Source organism: Rhinatrema bivittatum, chromosome 8 (genome assembly GCF_901001135.1).
Source record: "Rhinatrema bivittatum chromosome 8, aRhiBiv1.1, whole genome shotgun sequence".
Lineage (NCBI taxonomy): Eukaryota > Metazoa > Chordata > Amphibia > Gymnophiona > Rhinatrematidae > Rhinatrema > Rhinatrema bivittatum.
This window is the reverse complement of record NC_042622.1, coordinates 50,740,354-50,760,528: the sequence shown is the minus strand read 5'-3', so window position 1 is coordinate 50,760,528 and position 20,175 is coordinate 50,740,354. Positions and strand designations below refer to the sequence as shown.

The window sequence follows — 20,175 nt, the reverse complement described above, 5'->3', positions numbered from 1 at the left end:
AGGGGGGGGGGGGGAAGTAGAAAAAGACGTACCGCCGGCCAAGGGAGAGCCAAGGCAACTACGCCTGCCGAGCCATGGTCCCTCCAGCGGAAAAACCAATCTACCATGGTATTGAGAAGAGTCGCCATGAGGCCCAGGTGGGAAGGGGCCACCTGTCGATGAGGAAACCATGGTTGAGCCAAGAGTCCCCACTCCCCGGGATCTAGTGACTGACGACGGAGAGAGCAACCTGAACGTTTCCCTAGCCCGCGGAGTGGGAGGCTGCCGGGCACTGTAGGTGTCGCTTTGCCCAGGCTAAGAGAAAGCTGGTGTCCAGGGCCACCCACGGACTGCGAGCACCCCCTGGGCGATGGAAACAAGCCACAGAGGTGGAGTTGTCGGGCAAGACCCATAGCGTCTTGCCACGTATGAGAGAAGAAACTCCAGAAGAGCCAGGAACATCACCCAAGACTCCGTAATGTGCCAGCGAGACAGAGACGCTGGCCAGGTCCCCTGGGCATACTAGGAGTGGCCGCCTACTCCTCAGCCCGAAAGACTAGCATCCGTGGGCACTAACGTCCACTGGGGAACTTGGAGAGGTAGGCCCGGTAGCAAAAGAAAAAGCAGGGGAATCCACCCCTGCGAGACGGCAACGGTAGAGCCCAAGAACGGGAGAACTGTGTGAGACTGTTCTGCCAGTGGCTGCCAACGGGACAGCAATGTTAACTAGAACAGTCGTATTGGAGCAAGGACCCAAGGGACAAGGGCGAGGGAGCCGAGGAGCGCGAGATCTACAGGCAGACACAAGCCATCAAGGAAGGGAGCCAGGGCAGACTCTGAGACCGGCCAAACAACTTGAGAGCCCGCACACAAAGCAAGAAGACCTTGCCTACCCAGGTGACGAAGCGGAGTCTCAAGGTACTCTAACTCCGGGAAGGGCTGAAGATTGCTCTAAGAGAAATACAGGATCCACCCCAGGGACACAAAGAAAGCTAACCAGTGATACACCGCCCGCCAACAAGAACCTCCGCCTTGACCCTGACGCCTAGATAAGAGTAGACGAGGAGTCCTGCCCAGCGGAGAGCTGCCGTCATCAACACCTAGACATTGGTGAAAATGCAAGGTTCCGTCGCGAGATCAAAGGGAAGCGTCCAGAACTCGAAGTCCCGGCGGAGGACACGAACAGACTATGGCAGCCACGAAGAAACGGAAAATGGATTATGCCACTGAGAGAAACGAGTGGGCCGAGGAATGCCCCGGGGGGAGGACGGCATGAGTATGCTCACAGGGAGCGCATGTGGAGAAGCGGGAACTGAGAGCCCGGGGACTCTTGTGAGGTCCAAGAGTGAACGAAGAAAATAGGATAGTGGCCTGCGGGAGGTACATTGGCTGGCAGTGGGGCCTCCGTGCCCAGACACAGGAGCTTGGCGGGGGTTAGCTGCACCGTATGTCGCAGGGACCGACCACCAAGGGAAACAGAAAAAAAGGATCCCGCCAAACACGAGGAAGGCGAAGACGTGCCCGTGTCTGAGAACGTCGAGGACCCCCTAGTCCGACTGGAGCCTGACCCAGTCCGCGGAGAAGAGGGAGAGGCAACCACCTCAGAAGGGGACCGAGAAACGAGGCAAAGATACTCCAGAGTATGTGCAGGCGTAAGGATTGAGCGCGTGGGCTAACCCTCGCGCAAAAGAAGGCACCCAACAGAATGCTGCGACAAAAAAACTGCGATCACAAAAGACAAACCCCCCTGAGGAGACACCGTGCCCACGTAGGGTATACCAACTCTGGTCCCCAAAGCATGGACTAGAGGGTATAAAGGACCAGGATGTTTGCAGACGGGCCACCGACAGCTGATGGCCTCTACCATCCCCTAAGGAATCCAAAGTCTCTCAAGGTCCTGGACAAGGAACAGCTTTACCTCTGAATGGCAACGTACCCCACCGGGCGGAGGAGGCCAGAGCAGCCGACCAGTGGCGCAGCTACAGGAGCCGTGTGGTGGACATCTCCGAGGCAAGCGCCTCCGGCTAGAGGCGGCGAAGGGTCGAATGCGCGGCCGCTGGCCACGGGAGATCCCAGGCACAGAGGAATCTTGCCGATGACTCCATAAGAGACCTGCGCACAGCAGGAACTGCAGCAAATAGTGGAATACATCCACGGCGCTAAAACATCAGAGTGCGCTTCAAAGGAGCCTCGCGAACCATGGTCAGCAGGCAGACCGGGGCCGCTTGAAAAACCAGAAAAACCCTCCTGAAAAGCGACCGCAGGAGGAGTCCACGGAGTCATTATGGGGTTTTTGTTTCTTTTTCCAAACAAAGCATGCCACCTAGAGGGGAGCTTGTTCAAGGCACAGCCCGACTGGGGAGCCTGCAAAACCGCAGGCACAACTGTTTGGGCAGGAAGGAAGGAAAAAGGCGACTGACAAAACCAGGATCCCGCCCGGACCGAGGCCACATCCATGGACAAGAGGCGGCACCAGGAAGATTAGCTAACGCACCCGGGTTGGTTATAGGATCCGGGAGTACCTGGATCCGTCGGGGGACAGGGAGGGGGCACCTCTGGGACCACCCGCACCTCAAGTGACCCCGTGGGCTCAGCAGCCGGCCGAACTAGCAACAGCACAGAGCAGGGAATTTTAGTTACTAATGTAATTAATTAATTATTTTTTTTCTTTTTTTTAATGATTTGTCCCGGGGGGGACCTTCCACCTCCTCCTGTATGCCCACTAAAGGGAATTTACGGAGGAGGGAAAAAACAAAAAAAAATGACCCCAAAAATCCCGGGTGGGGGAGGGGAAGGGGGAGACGAGGGGGTGGCAAGAAACCCTTCCTGGGGGGCTGGGGGCTCAAATCGGGGGGGGGGGGGGTAGCTGCAAAAAAATCGGCCCCCCCCCCAGCCCCAGGGAGCTCCGAAAACGGAGCCGTTAAAAAATCCAAGATGGCGGCCGTTCCCGGGCTTACCCGACCCGGGAAAGGCCTAGCCAAGCTCTGGGGACTCGATCCCCAAGCTAAATTTTCCATCCCTGCCGAGGAGGGACCTTCCCCACCCGGCAGGGAGGCATAGAAAAGCCCCTTCGAAAAAAACTCGAAGGGGGCTGCAGAAAAGAGGCAGGCTGCCTGCCGGGGAAGAGCAGAGCCGCGGCTGAAGAAAGAAAAGTAGAAAAAAAAGCTTTGATTGACAGCCTGCAGGGCCGGAGAGAGCAGGAGGGAAACCTGCTGCCTCCTGCCTGTCTGGCTGCCGGTTCTAGGCCTGCTAAGACCAGAAAAATTAAAAAATGCTGGTCAACTGCTGCAAATAAGTTAGAGGTAGGTGAGTACCTGCAACTTATTTAAAGTTTAAAGTTTAAAACTGTTCCTTTTTTTTTTTTTTTTACTGAGCGCAGCAGCGGGTTCAAAAACCCTCTCGGCAGCCAGAGGGGGGAACGAGACCCCGAGAGCCTGTGTGGGAGACGGAACCGTCTCCCACACAGAAAAAGGAAAAATCACTAAAGAAAGACAAACTTCCCTTTCTCTGTTTTTTTTGTTTGTTTTTTTTTAAACAAGCGAGAACCAAAAGAAATACTTGCTTGAGCCTAGCAAAAGACAGAAGAAAAGGCTGACTAGCCTACAGCAGAGAACCGAAGGGGAGATGCTACACCTGCTGGAGACAGACGAATACTGAAGGGTTAGAGGATAGGCTCTGTCCTGATATAGGGCATCCTTCAAGTTTTAGTCTGTCTCCACCTGCTGGAAAGGAGGCTCAACCCACAGTCTGGACTGATCCGGGTACATACAGGGAAATTACTACTTACTTGATAATTTCCTTTTCTCTAGAGCAGCGCTTCTCGGCAGGTGTGTCGCGTGCTCCCGGTCTCTCCCACTGCCGTTGCCGCCGGGCTATCAGCACATTCAAGCCCAGTGGGAACTGCAGCAGTGCAAGAAGAAGCTGTGGCACCTTCGGCTGGCCTTTTCTTCTTCCCACACCTACCCCCCCTCCCCGTGATCCGGAACAGGAAGTGATACACAGTGCGGTGCGCGGGAAGGAGAAAGAGCCGTGCCGCGTGGACAAGTAGCAGCGGCAGCAGCAGCATCGGCCCCCATGTAATTGAAGCAGCTGGTAATCGGGAAAGGAGACAGCAGCATGAGCCTCCTGCGGTCGATGGGATTCTTCTTTCTTGGCCTGCGGGGGCTGGAGGAGGCTGCTGCAGCTACCATTTGTGCTGGGGGGGGGGGGGGGAAGGAAGTGAATGAGAGAAAGAGAGAGAAGCAGCCAACCAGCCTGTTTGTAAGTGAGGGAATGTATTTGATTGAGAGAAACTGGTCAGAGAGCTGATGTGTGTGTATGACATTGGTCAGGGAGGTGTGTGAGAGAGAGTGAGAAAGAAATCTGAGTATGTGAGAAAGCATGGGAGTAAGAAGCCTGGTGTTGTGGGGGTGTGTGTGAAAGAAAGCATGGGAGTGGGAAGCCTGTGTGTGCGCTAGCATGAGCGAAGGACTGGTTGGTAAGGTGATGGTGGTGTGAGAGAAAGAGACTGGTGTGTGTGAATGTGAGAAAGAATGTGATTCAGGGAATGAGAAGCCTGTGCACGTGGAGAGCAAGCATGGAAATGAGAGAGAGACTGGTGTGTGTTTAATGTGTAACAGAGTGAAAGTGTTTATGGGAATGAGAAGCCTGTGCATGTGAAGAGAGTGAGCATGGGAGTGAGAAGCCTGTATATGCACATGCATGAGAGACATCAGGTGACTGGTGTGTGTTTGTGTGAGAGAAAGAAAGTGATTATGGGAATGAGAAGCCTGTGCATGTGGAGAGAACAAGTGTGAGTGAGTGTGAGTGTGAGTGTGTGTGTGTGGCAGAGAAAGTGATTATAAGAGTGAGAAGCCCGTATATGTAAGTAGAACACGGGGGTGGGAAGCCTGTGTGTGTGTGTATGGCATGAGAGAAACTGTTCAGGAAGGTGACGTGTGTGTGTATGTGTCTGTCTGTCTGTCTGGGAGATGATTGGTATGTGAGAGACAGAAACTGGTCATGAGGGCATGACTGGTATGGTGTGTGTGTGTGTGTGTGTGTGTGTGAGAGACATGGGCCCTAAGGAAGAGGACCATGAGTATAGAGCTTAGCTACTACTGCTGCTTCTGGTGTGTGCTACGGCCTGCATGGAAGAGGAGTAGGAGAGCTGCTGGAGGGGGTAAGTAAAGGTGGCTTTTTAAGTTTATTTTTCTTGATTGACTGCCATTTAAATTATTTAATATTATGTGATGTCTGCTTTTTTGAAATATTTTATTGGTGTTTGGAGAATTTGTAATAGTTTTTAATTGTTGGATGTTATTCTGCTCATACCTGTTTTGTAACATTTATTCTGCTTATTAGTATAGTTTTACAATTATTTCTGTGTGGGGATCTATAGCTGCTTGCTAGTTCTGTTTTCCTAATAAAAGGTGTATTGGTTTTTAGGGCCTGATTTAATATTTGTAGTGTTGCCTTTTCATAGATAGGGTTGCTCCTATTTGAGTGTATTCCAGAATACAGGTGTAACTGTGTGCGGATTAGTTTATGTGCATTACTACAGATCCTGGGAGTATGTTAGTTCGGTTCTGTGCCTGTTACCGAGATGAGATATTTTACTAGCATGTAAATGTTTGTATCAGTCTTATTTGTTGTGTTTTCTCAAGAGGACATGCATTGGTGGTAAACTGCTGTCTTTTCATAAGTAGGGCTATTGAGCCTGGAAGTAGAAGGAGTTTGAGTTGCTGTTACTGAGATGACACCAGAACAAGAATATCTTTTTTGTAGGGTGAGTTGTACGGGGAATGTCATAATTCTGCTTTACATCCATTATTGTGGGTCAGGGGGGTTCCCATGGATGCAAACTGTACTTTTACATCTAGCCCCATGACTATCATGGGTCACTGTGTCATGCATGTGAGAACCATCTGACAGGTGTGTCCCGACAGAAAAAAAGTTGAGAACCACTGCTCTAGAGAAGATAGGTTAATCCACAACCAGTGGGTTATGCACCTCTACCAGCAAATGGAGATGGAGCAAAGTTGACATCATGGTATATATACCCGAGCACAGATATCAGCCAACTAATATTCTCTGCAAAAGCCAACTGTGGACAAACTAACACTTGATTATAACTTTTAACAGACAGACAATTACTCAAGTACTCAGTCAACAGAAAACACTAAGCTCAGACAAAGAGGGTAAACATCACTAATCTAGGGACTAAAACTGACACTTTACCAGTTAGCCCCAGACACGCAGCCACTCAGGAGGACCATAGAACCACAAACCGGCAGCCAAGGATGTGAACGTGGATTAATCTGTCTGAGAGAAAACGAAATTATCTTAAAATAATAATTTCTCATTTCTCAGCATTCGGACAGGTTAATCCACGACCAGTGGGATGTACCAAAGCTACTATCGAACAGGGCAGGAGGGTACCCACAGTCCAACCAGCATCACCCACACACAAAGGCAGTGTCCTTCCAGGCCTGCACAGCCAGTCAGTAATTCCTGGAAAAAGTGTGTAAGGAGAAATACATCACAGCTCGGCAAATTTCGACAGAAGACAACAAAATCGAAGCTCCACCCATGATATTGCCTGAACTCTAGTGGAATGAGCCCTAACCTGTTTAGGCAAAGGCTACTCAGCATCCACATACACGACCGTGATAACCTTCTTAACCCAACGGGCTAATGAAGCCCGCTATGCTGACTCACTCTGTTTACCTCCACTGTGGAAAACAAACAGGCAGTCAGCCTTCCTGAGAGGTTTTAATAACCTCCAATATATCACAGACTATATTCATCCACATCTCTTCTCCTATCCAGCACCGGCAGTGAAATTGATTGGTTCAAATGAAATCTGAAGCCACTTTCGGCAAAAAAAAAAAAAAATGGAAGTCAGAAGCTGGACTGCCCCCAGAGTCACCCTTCAGGAACTGTTCCCAGCCAGAAAACCCGCGGCTTGGACCAGATGCGTGGAACAATTCACCACAAGAAATGCCGTCTTCAAGACTTTAACCTCAAGGAGAGGCTACGCAGTGGCCAAAAAGTGGAATTTGCCAAAATTCTAGAACCAGATTAAGGCTCCATGAGGGCACCGGCAACCGCAAAGGAAGACTAAGAAGCCTCACCCCCTACAAAACTGGGCCACATGGCTTGGATCCATTGTGATCTTAAAGTCCATTGGGTTATTCTCATGGCTAATCTTGCCATAGGAGTGACATGAACTGTGGAGGCCATGTGACCTAGTAAGGTCAGAAACTGATGAGCTGTTGCTTGTTTCTTTGAGTGTAGCGAGTTTGCCAATAGGGAAAGTGTCTCTGCCCGATCGTCGGGTAGAAAGGCTTTTGAGAGGATGGTGTTCAGTTCTGCTCCGATGAATTGAAGCAGGTGAGACGGAATGAGATGGGACTTTTGATAATTGATGAGAAATCCCATAGAGTGAAGTAGAGCAATTGTTCGATTGAGAGAAGTTATTGCTCCTTGTTTATTTATTTTTATTTTATTTAACATTTTTCTATACCGACCTTCATGGTAATAACCATATCAAGTCGGTTTACAAAGAAGAGGGAGGAACTTTAACAATAAATAATAAATAATCATTTAACAGAAGGAGCAAAGTTACAATCAACAAGGAGGATAAACTTGGAAGCATAGGTAGCTGGAAAAAAGACTAGAAGGAGGCAAATAGCTGAGAACATAATAACAATACAGGTTAGAATATGTATATTTTGGCTGCTTAGGGGTTTCTAATCAGGAGAGTGACTCCTGATTAGCCAGTCGTCCAGATAAGGGAAGATGTGGACACTTTCCTTGTGAGCTAAAGCGAGTCCGAATGGTAGTACTCTGTACTGGAAATGCTGATGACCCACCAGGAAGCGCAGATATTTGCGATGAGAAGGGAATATTGGAATGTGAGCGTAAGCGACTTGTAGATCCAGAGAACAAAGCCAATCTCCTGTTTGTAGAAGTGGAAGCATGGTGCCTAAAGAAACCATCCTGAACTTTTCTTTCTTCAGAAATTTGTTGAGATTTCTGAGGTCTAGGATGGGACGTAGGCCTCCGGTTTTCTTTGGAATGAGGAAATAACGGGAGTAGAATCCTCTGCCCTGCTGAGTCTGGGGCACCGGTTCTACAGCCCTGGTTCTCAGAAGGGTGGATAATTCTGCTTGTAGATGAATTATGTGATTTTCTCTTAATGGAATATGTTTTGGAAGAGAATCTCTTGGAATTGAGACAAAATTGTGTTGGTAACCTTGAGATATTATGGAGAGTACCCATTGGTCTGTTGTTATCTGTACCCAATGGTTGTAAAAGGAGGAAACTCTGCCTCCTACTGGTAACTCCGGTTGTGGAGATGGTTTTGGTCTCTGGTGATGGCCTAAAAAGCCTGCAGCCGGTCCCGTCTGCGGTGGAGGTTGAGGCCTAGCAGCTCTAAGTTGCCTGGGCTGAGATCTTTGCTGCGGACGTGAAGATCTGCCCCTTGATGCTGGAGGGTAGTAACGCCTCTGCTTATAGAAAGGCCTTCGAGATTCCTTCCTAGGAGGGCGCCGAGATGAAGATGCAGCAGAATCCTGCGGAACTGACGACAGTTGACGCAGGGTTTCTATATGTTCCTTTAACTAGGCTACAGCATCCTGCACCTTAGAGCCAAAGAGGTTGTCCCCTACGCATGGCAAATCAACCAATTTTTCTTGGACCTCAGGCCTGAGGACCGAGGACCTTAAACCATGCCCAGCGATGTGCACTTATGCCGGAGGCCACTACTCTGGAAGCAGTTTCAAAATTGTCATAAGCGGCTCAAACTTCATGCTTGCCAGCTTCAAGTCCTTTATGTATTATTGTTTGAGCTGCTTCTTGATACTACTGTGGTAACGAATTTGAGAGATCTTGCATCTGTTTCCACAGGTTTCTCTGGTATTGCGTCATATATAACTGATATGACACAATCCTTGCATTTAGCATGGCCCATTGATAGATTTTCCTGCCCAAGGAGTCCAGGAATCTGCGATCCTTGCCTAGAGGAGTGGAGGAATGAGGTCTTATTCGTTTAGATTTCTTTTGTGCAGACTCCACAACAACTGATTGATGTGGCAGTTGCAATTTCTGGTATCCGGGGACAGATTGTACCAAATAAGTGGTGTCCACTCTCTTATTTATGGATGTTCCCAGAGTCTGTGCTGTAAGTCTAGGAGAACTTCGTGGACAGGTATAACCAAGACTTCTTTTGGAGGGTCCACGAATTGAAGGACTTCCAGTGTCTGCTGTCTTGTTTCCTCCTCTGATACCAAAGTGAATGGTATGGTGTCTGCCATATCCTTGACAAAATTTGTAAAGGATAAATCCTCCGGTGGAGATTTCTTTCGTTCTTCTGGAGGAGAAGGATCAGACATAAACCCTTCAGAAGAAGTATCTGTATGTATGTCTTTCTTCCCAGGAATCGTACGGGTCGTCTTGACATGGAGACGTGGGAGAAGACCTTGGTGGTCGAGAAAGCCCTGAAGGACCTGGCTATGGATCATCTAATGGTATCCTTCCAGGGACATCATCTTGTGGCTTGGACGGAATCGATGGTAGGGCACCGACTATTGCATCGAACCTGTTCATCAAAAGCTGGAACAAGCTAATTCCGGCTGTCCTGGAGCCCCAGGTGGCATTGGCATCGATGGAATTGGTTCCAGTATCGGGCCGGGCATCAGCATCGATGGCCACCTCGGTGTCTGTGCAGACTTCGGTGCAGGCTCCACTATCGGCGGGAGCGTCAGCATCTGTGATGGCACCGGCAGTTGCTGGTCCTTTAATACTTGGAGCACCGCTTGACGGATAAAATCAGTCAATTCCTCCGTGATAGCTGGTGCAAGCAAAGCAGCTACACGTGACCCTGTGGAGGTTCGATGATCGGTGCATCGATAGGCGGTGAAGGCCTCGGCATCGAAGGCGTCTGTGTTTCTTGGAGTTGAGGCCGTTTCGCGGTCGATTTCTCTGGGGAGAGAAGAACCTCCGGGATCGATGGTTGTCAGTGCCGATGGCGATGCTTTGGTCAATGTTCCGCCGCTGACCTCGTCGATGCTACGGATGGGGTCGGTGATGAACGATCCCCCGAGCCTTCTGGACGATGCTTTTTGAGTATTAAATGCTTCGAAACTCCGGCCGGAGACAACTACGTAGACGGGGAAGGCAAAAGTTGGAATAAATGCTCCATCTTTTCTTGGCGGGCCTTTCTACCCATCGCGGTCATTTCAGCACACTTGGGACAGGTTGTTACGTTGTGTGTTTGACCTAAGCAAAGGACACACACGAGGTGTGGATCTGTAATGGACATTGTCCGATTACAGTTGGGACATTTTTTAAATCCCGTGGCCATATTTTCGCTGACAGCCGATGAAAATGAGAGAAAATTATTTTTACTCCAAAGAGTAAAAAAAGAACATAAGAACATAAGAAATTGCCATGCTAGGTCAGACCAAGGGTCCAGCACGCCCAGCATCCTGTTTCCAACAGAGGCCAAAACCAGGCCACAAGAACCTGGCAATTACCCAAACACTAAGAAGAACCCATGCTACTGATGAAATTAATAGCAGTGGCTATTCCCTAAGTATAATTAATTAATAGCCATTAATGGACTTCTCCTCCAAGAACTTATCCAAACCTTTTTTGAACCCAGCTACACTAACTGCTCTAACCACATCCTCTGGCAACAAATTCCAGAGCTTTATTGTGCGTCGAGTGAAAAAGAATTTTCTCCGATTAGTCTTAAATGTGCTACTTGCTAACTTCATGGAATGCCCCCTAGTCCTTCTATTATTCAAAAGTGTAAATAACCGAGTCACATCTACTCGTTCAAGACCTCTCATGATCTTAAAGACCTCTATCATATCTCCCCCCTCAGCCATCTCTTCTCCAAGCTGAACAGCCCTAACCTCTTCAGCCTTTCCTCATAGGGGAGCTGTTCCATCCCCTTTATCATTTTGGCTGCCCTTCTCTGTACCTTCTCCATCGCAACTATATCTTTGAGATGCGGCAACCAGAATTGTACACAGTATTCAAGGTGCGGTCTCACCATGGAGCGATACAGAGACATTTTCCGTTCTATTAAACATTCCCTTCCTAATAATTCCTAACATTCTATTTGCTTTTTTGACTGCTGCAGCACACTGAGCCGATGATTTTAAAGTATTATCCACTATGATGCCTAGATCTTTTTCCTGGGTGGTAGCTCCTAATATGGAACCTAACATCGTGTAACTACAGCAAGGGTTATTTTTCCCTATATGCAACACCTTGCACTTGTCCACATTAAATTTCATCTGCCATTTGGATGCCCAATCTTCCAGTCTTGCAAGGTCCTCCTGTAATGTATCACAGTCTGCTTGTGATTTAACTACTCTGAATAATTTTGTATCATCCGCAAATTTGATAACCTCACTCGTCGTATTCCTTTCCAGACCATTTATATATATATTGAAAAGCACCGGTCCAAGTACAGATCCCTGAGACACTCCACTGTTTAACCTTTTCCACTGAGAAAATTGACCATTTAATCCTACTCTCTGTTTCCTGTCTTTTAACCAGTTTGTAATCCACGAAAGGACATCGCCTCCTATCCCATGACTTTTTAGTTTTCATAGAAGCCTCTCATGAGAAGAGACTAAATTTACTCACCAGCCAGTAGTAACACAAGAGACCCCGATGTGGGAGAGAATAAATGCTTTTTAAATCTGATTTTTAGTCAGACAAACTGTGAGAAAACTCACACAGGCTCCTGCTCCGCGATGCCAACAGCAGCGCGGAAAAACGAAGACTGAAGGGAGACCCCTGTGGCTGAGAATATCATGGCATGCTGGGCATGCTCAGTGGGCTCAGAGTGCCAGTCAAAAGTTTCTAGAAACTTTGACAGAAAGTTTTCCGCAATAGGGCTCCATCAATGACGTCACCCATATGCGAGGACTAGCATCCTGCTTGTCCTGGGATAACAATGCTTTCTACCTCCATCTGCTAGTAGTGGGGCATATCCCACCTGTATCAATTGGACTGGTGTAGCAAGATGAAGTGGAATCCAATTTCTATTTCATTCCTGAAGCGATATCAGCGAAACGCTCCTCCAAGTTAGCTACAAGTACCATTATGCATCAAAGGCATCACATTGCTAACATTCTACATATGAACAGTAGAGAAATAAACTGAGTTAATAAAGGATATTTTAAAAGACAGAAGGCATAAAAAGTACACAATTATTAATGAACAGAAATTAAAAGAAAAAAAGTAGCCTAATGGTTAGACCAGCAGGCTGAGAACCTGGGAAGCTAGGTTTCAAATCTTATTTCACTGACATGCCTTGAGACCTTGAACAAGTCAGTTAACCCTCTACTGCTTCTGGTATCAAACACAGACTGTAAGCCCTTTGGGGAAGGAACCCACACTAGTGTACCCAAACTATAACTTGCTTTCAGCATGAGCTTTGAAGGTGAGTAAATCCAAAATCCAATACAGAAGAATAAAATATCAGTAAGAAAATAAATTGAGACAAAAAAAAGACACTGATAGAACAAAACATTTTATGCCCAAGCAAACAATTTCCTTATTTTAAGAGGGAATGCTGCTGCTGAAGCAGCAGATGTGACGTCAGCAAGCTAGCTGTATTATACAAAAAGGAGAAGATACTGGCAGCAAAGTGTGTTTTGGTACAAGGTGAATGCTCCCAGCAGAAGCAACCAACCATCTACTAATTTAGCTCAGTCTCCTTGGGTCTAAAACATTTTGCCCAGCCAGAGGGTTATATCCAACTGGCTGGTTAGTCAACACCTTGTACTTTGACCATGAACATTCCTGTTTAAATCACGTTCAGACAGAAGTTGATGTCATGAGCAATTTCATACAACACTAAAACTAAGGGACACTCCATGACACTAGCAACCGGGAGATCTAAAACAATCGTAGGAAATATTTTAGCACACGATAAAGCTATGGAATCTGTTACCAGAGGATCTGGTCAAGGTAACTAACAGTGGGGTTCAAAAGAGGGATAGAAAAATTCCTGAAGGAAAAGTCCATAAACAAGCTATTAGCCAGGTAGACTTGGGAAGGCCAGCACTTATCCCTGCGAGTCAAATACAAGAAACAGATCAACTATTGGGGATCTGCCAGCTACTTGTGTCCCAGACTGACCAATGTTGGAGACAAGATACTGGACTCAAATCTACCTTGGTCTGACTCAGCATGGGAATTCTTACATTCAGTTTAAGCTCCTAAGCTTGTCAGTATCATACACTGGCTCCTTTTCTTACCTTCCTGGCAGTAACTTGGCAATCTCAGCCCAGCGGTTTCCTAAGACTTTGTGTGCAGCATAAATAATCCGATCTTCCTCCTCTGTCCACGAGGATTTCTTGACCTCTGGGTTCAGGTGATTGTGCCAGCGCTCCCGACACTGCTTTCCCACCCGCCCTTTCAGGTGCTTAGCAATCAGGGTCCAATGCTTTGTGCCATATTTTTTAACCAATTCAATGACCTATGATGTAATTTAAATACCGGAAGGGAGATAAATAAAAATGCACAAATGAATGTATTTATCTTGTTATTTTTCTTTGGTCCTCCATGGTATAACTCAAAGCAGGCCATCTATTTTTGTTTAAACTTTTCAGATACAGTTTTAGAACAAGAGTGCTTAAAAAGTAGAATCCACAAATTAGCTAATTTGTGAAGATAATCCTATTAAATGAAATAATATCATTTGGTTGACCAATTTTGTCATTACTATTTTAACTGTTTTTCCCTGTATGTACCGGATCAGTCCAGACTCCTAGGTTTTGCCTCCGCACCAGCAGATGGAGACAGAGCAAAACTTGTCAGGCTCTGCATAAATACCAGGGTGCCACCCACAGCCTGCCAGTATTTCTGTCTCCAGCAGATGGTGCGGATGCATGGCCCACAGCCTGATTGGGTTTAAAATTTGATTGTATTCTGGTTGAGCCCTAGTTGGTAGTTAGTTAGATCTTTTTTCAATTAAGTTTCTTTAAAAAAAAAAAAAAGGGAGAATTTTTATTATTGAGAAGACTTTAGGCGAGGAGAAGGAAGTGTGCCTGCCTGTCCTCCCAGGGGGTTGTCAGGTCCTGAGGGGACCATTCCCCCCCGGTTGAGTAGACTGCTGAGGCTAAGGGTCAAGGACCCTGCTTACCTTTCAGCCCAGCCGGGGTGATACCGGGGAGCCCGGCTCACTCACCCCAACCAGGCCGCTTCAGAACTCTGCGAGGGACAGCTCAGAGGTAAAAAAAAAAAAAAAAGTGTTCTTTTGTTTTGATCCTTGCGGCTGCGTCGTTCGGTGACTCTCAGCACTTTGTGCGGTGACGGTCGGCTCCTCTCCTTCCTGTTCCCGTGCTTTTCTCACCGGGTGAATTTTTTCGTTTTCTCTGCGGCATCTGGTAGCGTTGGAGCCGGGCATGCCACATGGCATGGCCTGCTAAGCCGGCGGCTCGCACCTCTCGCGGGATAGACTGTGTTCGGCCTGCCCCCCGGCGGACCTTAGCGATCGGGGTCGGGGAGGGTCCCTCTTCCCTTCCCCAGCGCTTACCAAAAATCGCGGGAAAACCCGCCATCTTGGCCCCGGCTCCCCTCGTGATCTTGGCCACGGCGAATCCCAGGAATTCTCCGCCCTCCCTCTCCCCGCAGAGGCCGGTTTTGCGGTCTGGTTCCCCGACGGGGGCAGCAGCGGGTGGACAGGGGGATGGCACAGACACAGATTCGGTGGGTTCCTGCGGTTCTTTTTCATCTGAGTTCATCCTGGCAATGCATCTGGCTTTCAAGGCCCGCAAAGCCCATAAGCGTCGCTCCCTACAGTCAGGGGGCCCCGTGGCCCGGGCCCCCCCCCCCCCGAGGGAAAAGCTTCAGTCAAGGCCGGAGTGGGACAGCCCAGGGCGAAGCATCCTTTGCGAGCGTTTCCCCCCGGGATGTCACGGATTCTTCCCCTGATTCTACGGATCAAGAAGCGCTGGACGAGCCTTCACCACCCCCGAGGGGGGTAGAGGGAAAGGGCACATCGCTTCAGGGGGCGTCCCGGCAGGGCCAGGCTGCGGACGATGATGATCCGAGGGTAATCCGCCTGTTCTGCAGGGACGAGCTGGCGCCGCTCATCCCAGCCATTTTGAGTGAGCTGGGCATTTCGGCAGCTCCTGAGGAGTCCCGTTTGGGCTCCATGGATCCAGTGTTGTTGGGTCTGAGTGGCCCCCCCACAACTTTCCCTTTTCATTTCTCGGCTACGGACCTCCTCTTCCGGGAATGGGATACCCCGAAGGTGGGCCTGAAGGTCACTAAGGCTATGGATAAGCTTTATCCCTTGCCCAAGGAGGCGCTGGAGATCCTTCGGGTGCCGAAGGTGGACGCTGCGGTGTCAGCGGTAACAAAGAGGACTATCATCCCAGTCACAGGGACCACAGCGCTGAAAGATCTTCAGGATCAAAAATTGGAGCTACAGCTTAAGAAGACCTTCGAAGTGTCCGCCCTGGGGGCTCGAGCCGTGATTTGCAGTAACTGTGCATTACAGGCTGGTCTCCGTTGGGTGCAACAGCTTCTTGTGACCTGGATTGGCCACTGTTGGAAACAGGATGCTGGGCTTGATGGACCCTTGGTCTGACCCAGTATGGCATTTTCTTATGTTCTTATGCTAACGAGGGGCTTTCGGAGGATGAAGCCAAACAGGCGGGACGCCTCGAGGTGGTCGTGGCCTATAGCGCGGATGCCCTATACGATCTTCTAAGGACTTCGGCTCGTTCCATGGTTTCGGCAGTCTCGGCCAGGCGCCTGTTGTGATTGCGCCTGTTGTGATTGTGCAACTGGGCCGCGGACAGGGCCTCCAAGTTGCGACTGGGCTCATTGCCCTTTAAGGGCAAGCTCCTGTTCGGAAAGGAATTGGATGACATGATCCAGTTTGCTGGGCGACAATAAAGGATACCGGCTCCCGGAGGACAGGTCGCGATCCAGGGGATCCTTTCAGACCCGGTCCAGGTTTCGGGGGAATAGGAAGCCTCGCCCCGCTCGCCCTAGTACCACTCCCTCCTCCTTTTGTGCGGGGGGGGGGGGGGGGGAGTAGGCAGCAGTCTCAGTCCTTTCGCGGTAGGCGTTTTGGTAGACCCGCTGCCGCTTCTTTGACCCCCGGTGGTAAGTCGGCACAATGATGTGCAGCTGGTCCATCCCTCCGCGCCGAAGGTAGGGGGCAGGTTGTCTCTCTTTTATGAGGAATGGGCCACAATCACAACAGACCAATGGGTGCTATCTGTGATAAATCACGGTTACGAGTTAGATTTTTTTCGTCCACCTCTTCCGAGATTCTTTCCCTCCCCGTGCGGTCATGCAGACAAGCAGTGGGCAGTCAGTCAGATGTTGGTCCCGCTGTTGGAGCTGAGGGCTATCTTCCCAGTGCCCGCCTCGGAGCAACGAAGAGAACATTACTCCATATACTTCGTCATTCCAAAGAAAGACGGATCCTTTCGGCCCATCCTAGATCTAAAAAGAGTCAACAAATGTCTGCGGATTCCTCGTTTCTGTATGGAGACGCTGCGGTCTGTGATTGCGTCCTTGCGACCGGGGGAGTTTCTGGCATCTCTGAACCTCACGGAGGCGTATTTACACATCGGGATCCGGAAGGAGCATCAGAAACATCTCCGCTTCTATGCCCTGGGACAGCATTACCAGTTTCAAGCGTTGCCGGTCTCGCAACAGCACCCAGAACTTTCACCAAGATAATGGTGGTGGTAGCAGCGCAGATGCGTCGGGAGGGGTTGTTAGCCCATCCGTACATGGACGATTGGTTGATCCGGGCAAAATCCGAGTCGCTTTGTTGGTCAGCGATCCAACGGGTTCTACAATTATTACATTCTCTCGGCTGGGTCGTCAACATGGCCAAGAGTCACCTCAGCCCCTCCCAGTCTCTGGAGATTTTGGGAGCGTTATCCGACATGCGGCAGGGGAAGGTTTTTCTCTCCGTCGAGCGCAGTCTCAAATTGCAAGGCCAGGTCAGGGCCTTACTGCAGATGATGCCACCGACGGTTTGGGACTATCTGCAGTTGATAGGTTCCATGGCCTCGACGTTGGAACTGGTTCCTTGGTCTTTTGCGCATATGCAACCCTTACAAGCGGCGTTGCTCTCTCGCTGGAGCCCGGTATCCGAGCAATTTCATCTCCCTCTACCCCTGACAGCAATAGCCCGCTCCAGCCTGGGCTGGTGGTTATGAGTGGACAATCTCCTTCGGGGGGGGTCTCACTCTTGGCCCCGGATTGGACGGTGGTTACCATGGACGCGAACCTTTCCGGTTGGGGGGGCGGAATGCCTGCGAAAGTATGTTCAGGGGAGATGGTCCCGGACCAAGTCTCGTTGGTCGATCAAGCACTTGGAAACCCGGGTGGTGCGTCTGGCGCTATAGGCCTTCCTCCCCCTGGTGCAGGGAAAGTCGGTTCGGATACTCTCCGACAATGCGACCACAGTGGCTTATATCAATCGTCAGGGGGGGACCCAGAGTCGTCCTGTGGCGTTCGAGGCTCGACTGCTCATTCAGTGGGCGGAACGACATCTTCTCAGCATTGCCGCGTCGCACATAGCGGGCGTAGACAACATTCACGCAGACTTCTTGAGTCGGCATCAGCTCGATCCCTGGGAGTGGGAGCTTGCAGACAGGGCATTCCAAATGATCTGCGGGGGGGGGGGGGGGGGGGGGGGGAACGCCGTCCATGGATCTGATGGTGACATTCCAAAATACCAAGACCCTACGCTTCTTTGCCCGAAGGGAACGGGGGGGCGGAGGGGGTGGATGCCTTGGCGCTTCCCTGGCCGACGTTGGTCCTGCTGTATGTTGTTCCTCCCTGGCCCCTAATAGGCAAGGTGCTTCGCCGCATAGAGAATCATCCCTCAGAGGTAATTCTGGTGGCCCCCGAGTGGCCTCGTCGTCCGTGGTTTGCGGACCTCGTCAATCTGGCAGTGGAGGAACCTCTGCATTTCCTGGCGTTCCCGAATCTTCTCCATCAGGGACCTGTCTGTTTCGATCAGGTAGATTGCTTCTGTCTAGCGGCATGGCATTTGAGAGGCGCCGTTTAAAAGTCAGGGGTTATTCGGACGCTGTGGTTTCCACCCTTCTTAGATCTCGCAAGTCGTCAACTTCGTTGTCATATGTACAAGTGTGGAAAGTTTTTGAATCGTGGTGTGTGTCGCACGCAATTCGAGCCAAGTGGGCGTCGGTTTCTAATATTTTAGCCTTTCTGCAAGATGGCTTGGCCAAAGGTCTGTCCTGTAGCTCACTACGGGTACAGGTGGCCGCTCTCGGTTGTTTGCGTGGTTTAGTGGAAGGAGGGACACTGGCATCACACCCTGATGTTGCCCGGTTTCTGAAGGGGGCGAAGCATCTGCGCCCCCCCCCCAGACTTGCCCCTGTCCATCCTGGAATCTAAACTTAGTTCTCAGGGCTTTGTGTGCGCCACCGTTCAAGCCACTGAAGATGGCGACATTGAAGGATCTTACGCTGAAGGTAGTGTTTTTGGTTGCAATCTCGTCAGCTAGACGGGTTTCTGAGCTTCAGGCGTTGTCCTGCCGGGAACCTTTTTTGCGGATTTCTGAGTCCGGTGTTAGCATTCGTACGGTTCCCTCCTTTCTTCCAAAAGTGGTTTCTGCTTTTCATTTGAACCAGTCGGTGGAGCTTCCATCGTTTTCTGATCTTGACAGTTCGGACCCCCATTCCAAGGAACTGAAGAAGTTGGACGTGCGTAGGGTTCTCTTACGCTATTTGGAGGTGACGAATGCTTTTCGGCTGTCAGACCATCTTTTCGTCCTCTGGAAGGGTCCCAAAAAAGGGAAATATGGCTTCCAAGGTCACTATTTCACAGTGGTTGAAGGAGGCCATTAATTCTGCATACATTCTAGGGGGTCGTCCTGTGCCTTTGGGATTGAAGGCGCATTCCACTCGTGTCCAGGCGGCCTCCTGGGCGGAGTGTCATCACATTTCCGCTCAGGAGATCTGCAGGGCTGCGACTTGGAAGTCGTTGCATACGTTTGCCCATCACTATTGACTGGATGTGCAGGATCCTAGAGAGGTCAATTTCGGAGCAGGCATTTTGAGAGCGGGCCTCTCCGGGTCCCATCCAAGTAGTTAAGCTCTGGTACATCCCAGGAGTCTGGAACATCCCAGGAGTCTGGACTGATCCGATACGTACAGGGAAAAGAAAATTAGGTCTTACCTCTGTTAATTTTCATTCCTGTAGTACCAAGGATCAGTCCAGAGTCCCGCCCCTTCTGCATTAGGTTCGGAGAGTCTGCTGTTCCTAAGGCTGCTCTGGAGTTTTTGGTGCTGGGAGATTCCTTTCCACGAGTTTGCGGGTCAAGTTTTTTTCGTTGGGGTTAGTGACCCAAGAGTTCCCTGGTTTTACTTCCTGTATATAGTTAGTTTGCAGTGGGAGTTGTTCTGCTTTGACATTATGTAATACTGGCAGGCTGTGGGTGGCACCCTGGTATTTATGCAGAGCCTGACAAGTTTTGCTCTGTCTCCATCTGCTAGTACGGAGGCAAAACCCAGGAGTCTGGACTGATCCTTGGTACTACAGGAACGAAAATTAACAGAGGTAAGTCCTAATTTTCTTATACAGACCAAGTCAAAAGCTAACAAATATGCAGAACACATATGGGTCATCTGTACTAGGGTTTACGCCAAATTATGTATCTACAGGAAAAACATTTTTACACGGAGGCATGAAATTCCTTCATTACCCTAAAGTTAAGGATACAGAAATTTAAAAAAATGCGAGAATCAGTCACCCTTTGATCTTCCTCTTTGGTCCAAGGTCCCTTCACTAAGTCAGGGTGTAAGACCCTCAGCCACCGATGCTGGCACTGCTGATCACTACGGTTCTAGGATGGAAGATAAGTTTCAGGTTAGAACTTGACCAATAGGCAATGAGCCAATGCTAAAATTCAGATTCTTTTTAAAATCAAGACCCATTTGCCTGGTGCTGTTCCATGACTTCTATAAACGTCTACTCAGTTTACACATTCAAATACTTTTCCTATCCTTACAATTAACTGGACAAAGGAAAAAACCACTCCTGCAGCACTATTCGACACAGTACAGTACAAAACACATAAGAGATGGTGCTTATTCAGAAGAATTTGTGTGTCTTTCTGCATCTGATGTCAGACATCACTAAAAGCCATCCTGAGTATGATATTTATTTCTTCTATGCAGT

General features: G+C 49.4%; 1 protein-coding gene across 4 annotated transcripts in view; it reads right to left on the bottom strand.

The window, feature by feature from the left end:
• Positions 1-20,175, bottom strand: part of MYBL2 (MYB proto-oncogene like 2) — a 283,607-nt gene that overhangs the window by 227,572 nt on the left and 35,860 nt on the right. For all 4 annotated transcript variants that reach the window (XM_029612440.1, XM_029612437.1, XM_029612436.1 and 1 more), the window contains 2 exons: positions 19,748-19,840; positions 13,248-13,468 (listed from right to left, as the gene is read on the bottom strand). In XM_029612440.1, coding sequence (XP_029468300.1) covers positions 13,248-13,468; positions 19,748-19,840 — 314 coding nt within the window. The remainder of the gene's footprint in view (positions 1-13,247; positions 13,469-19,747; positions 19,841-20,175) is intronic.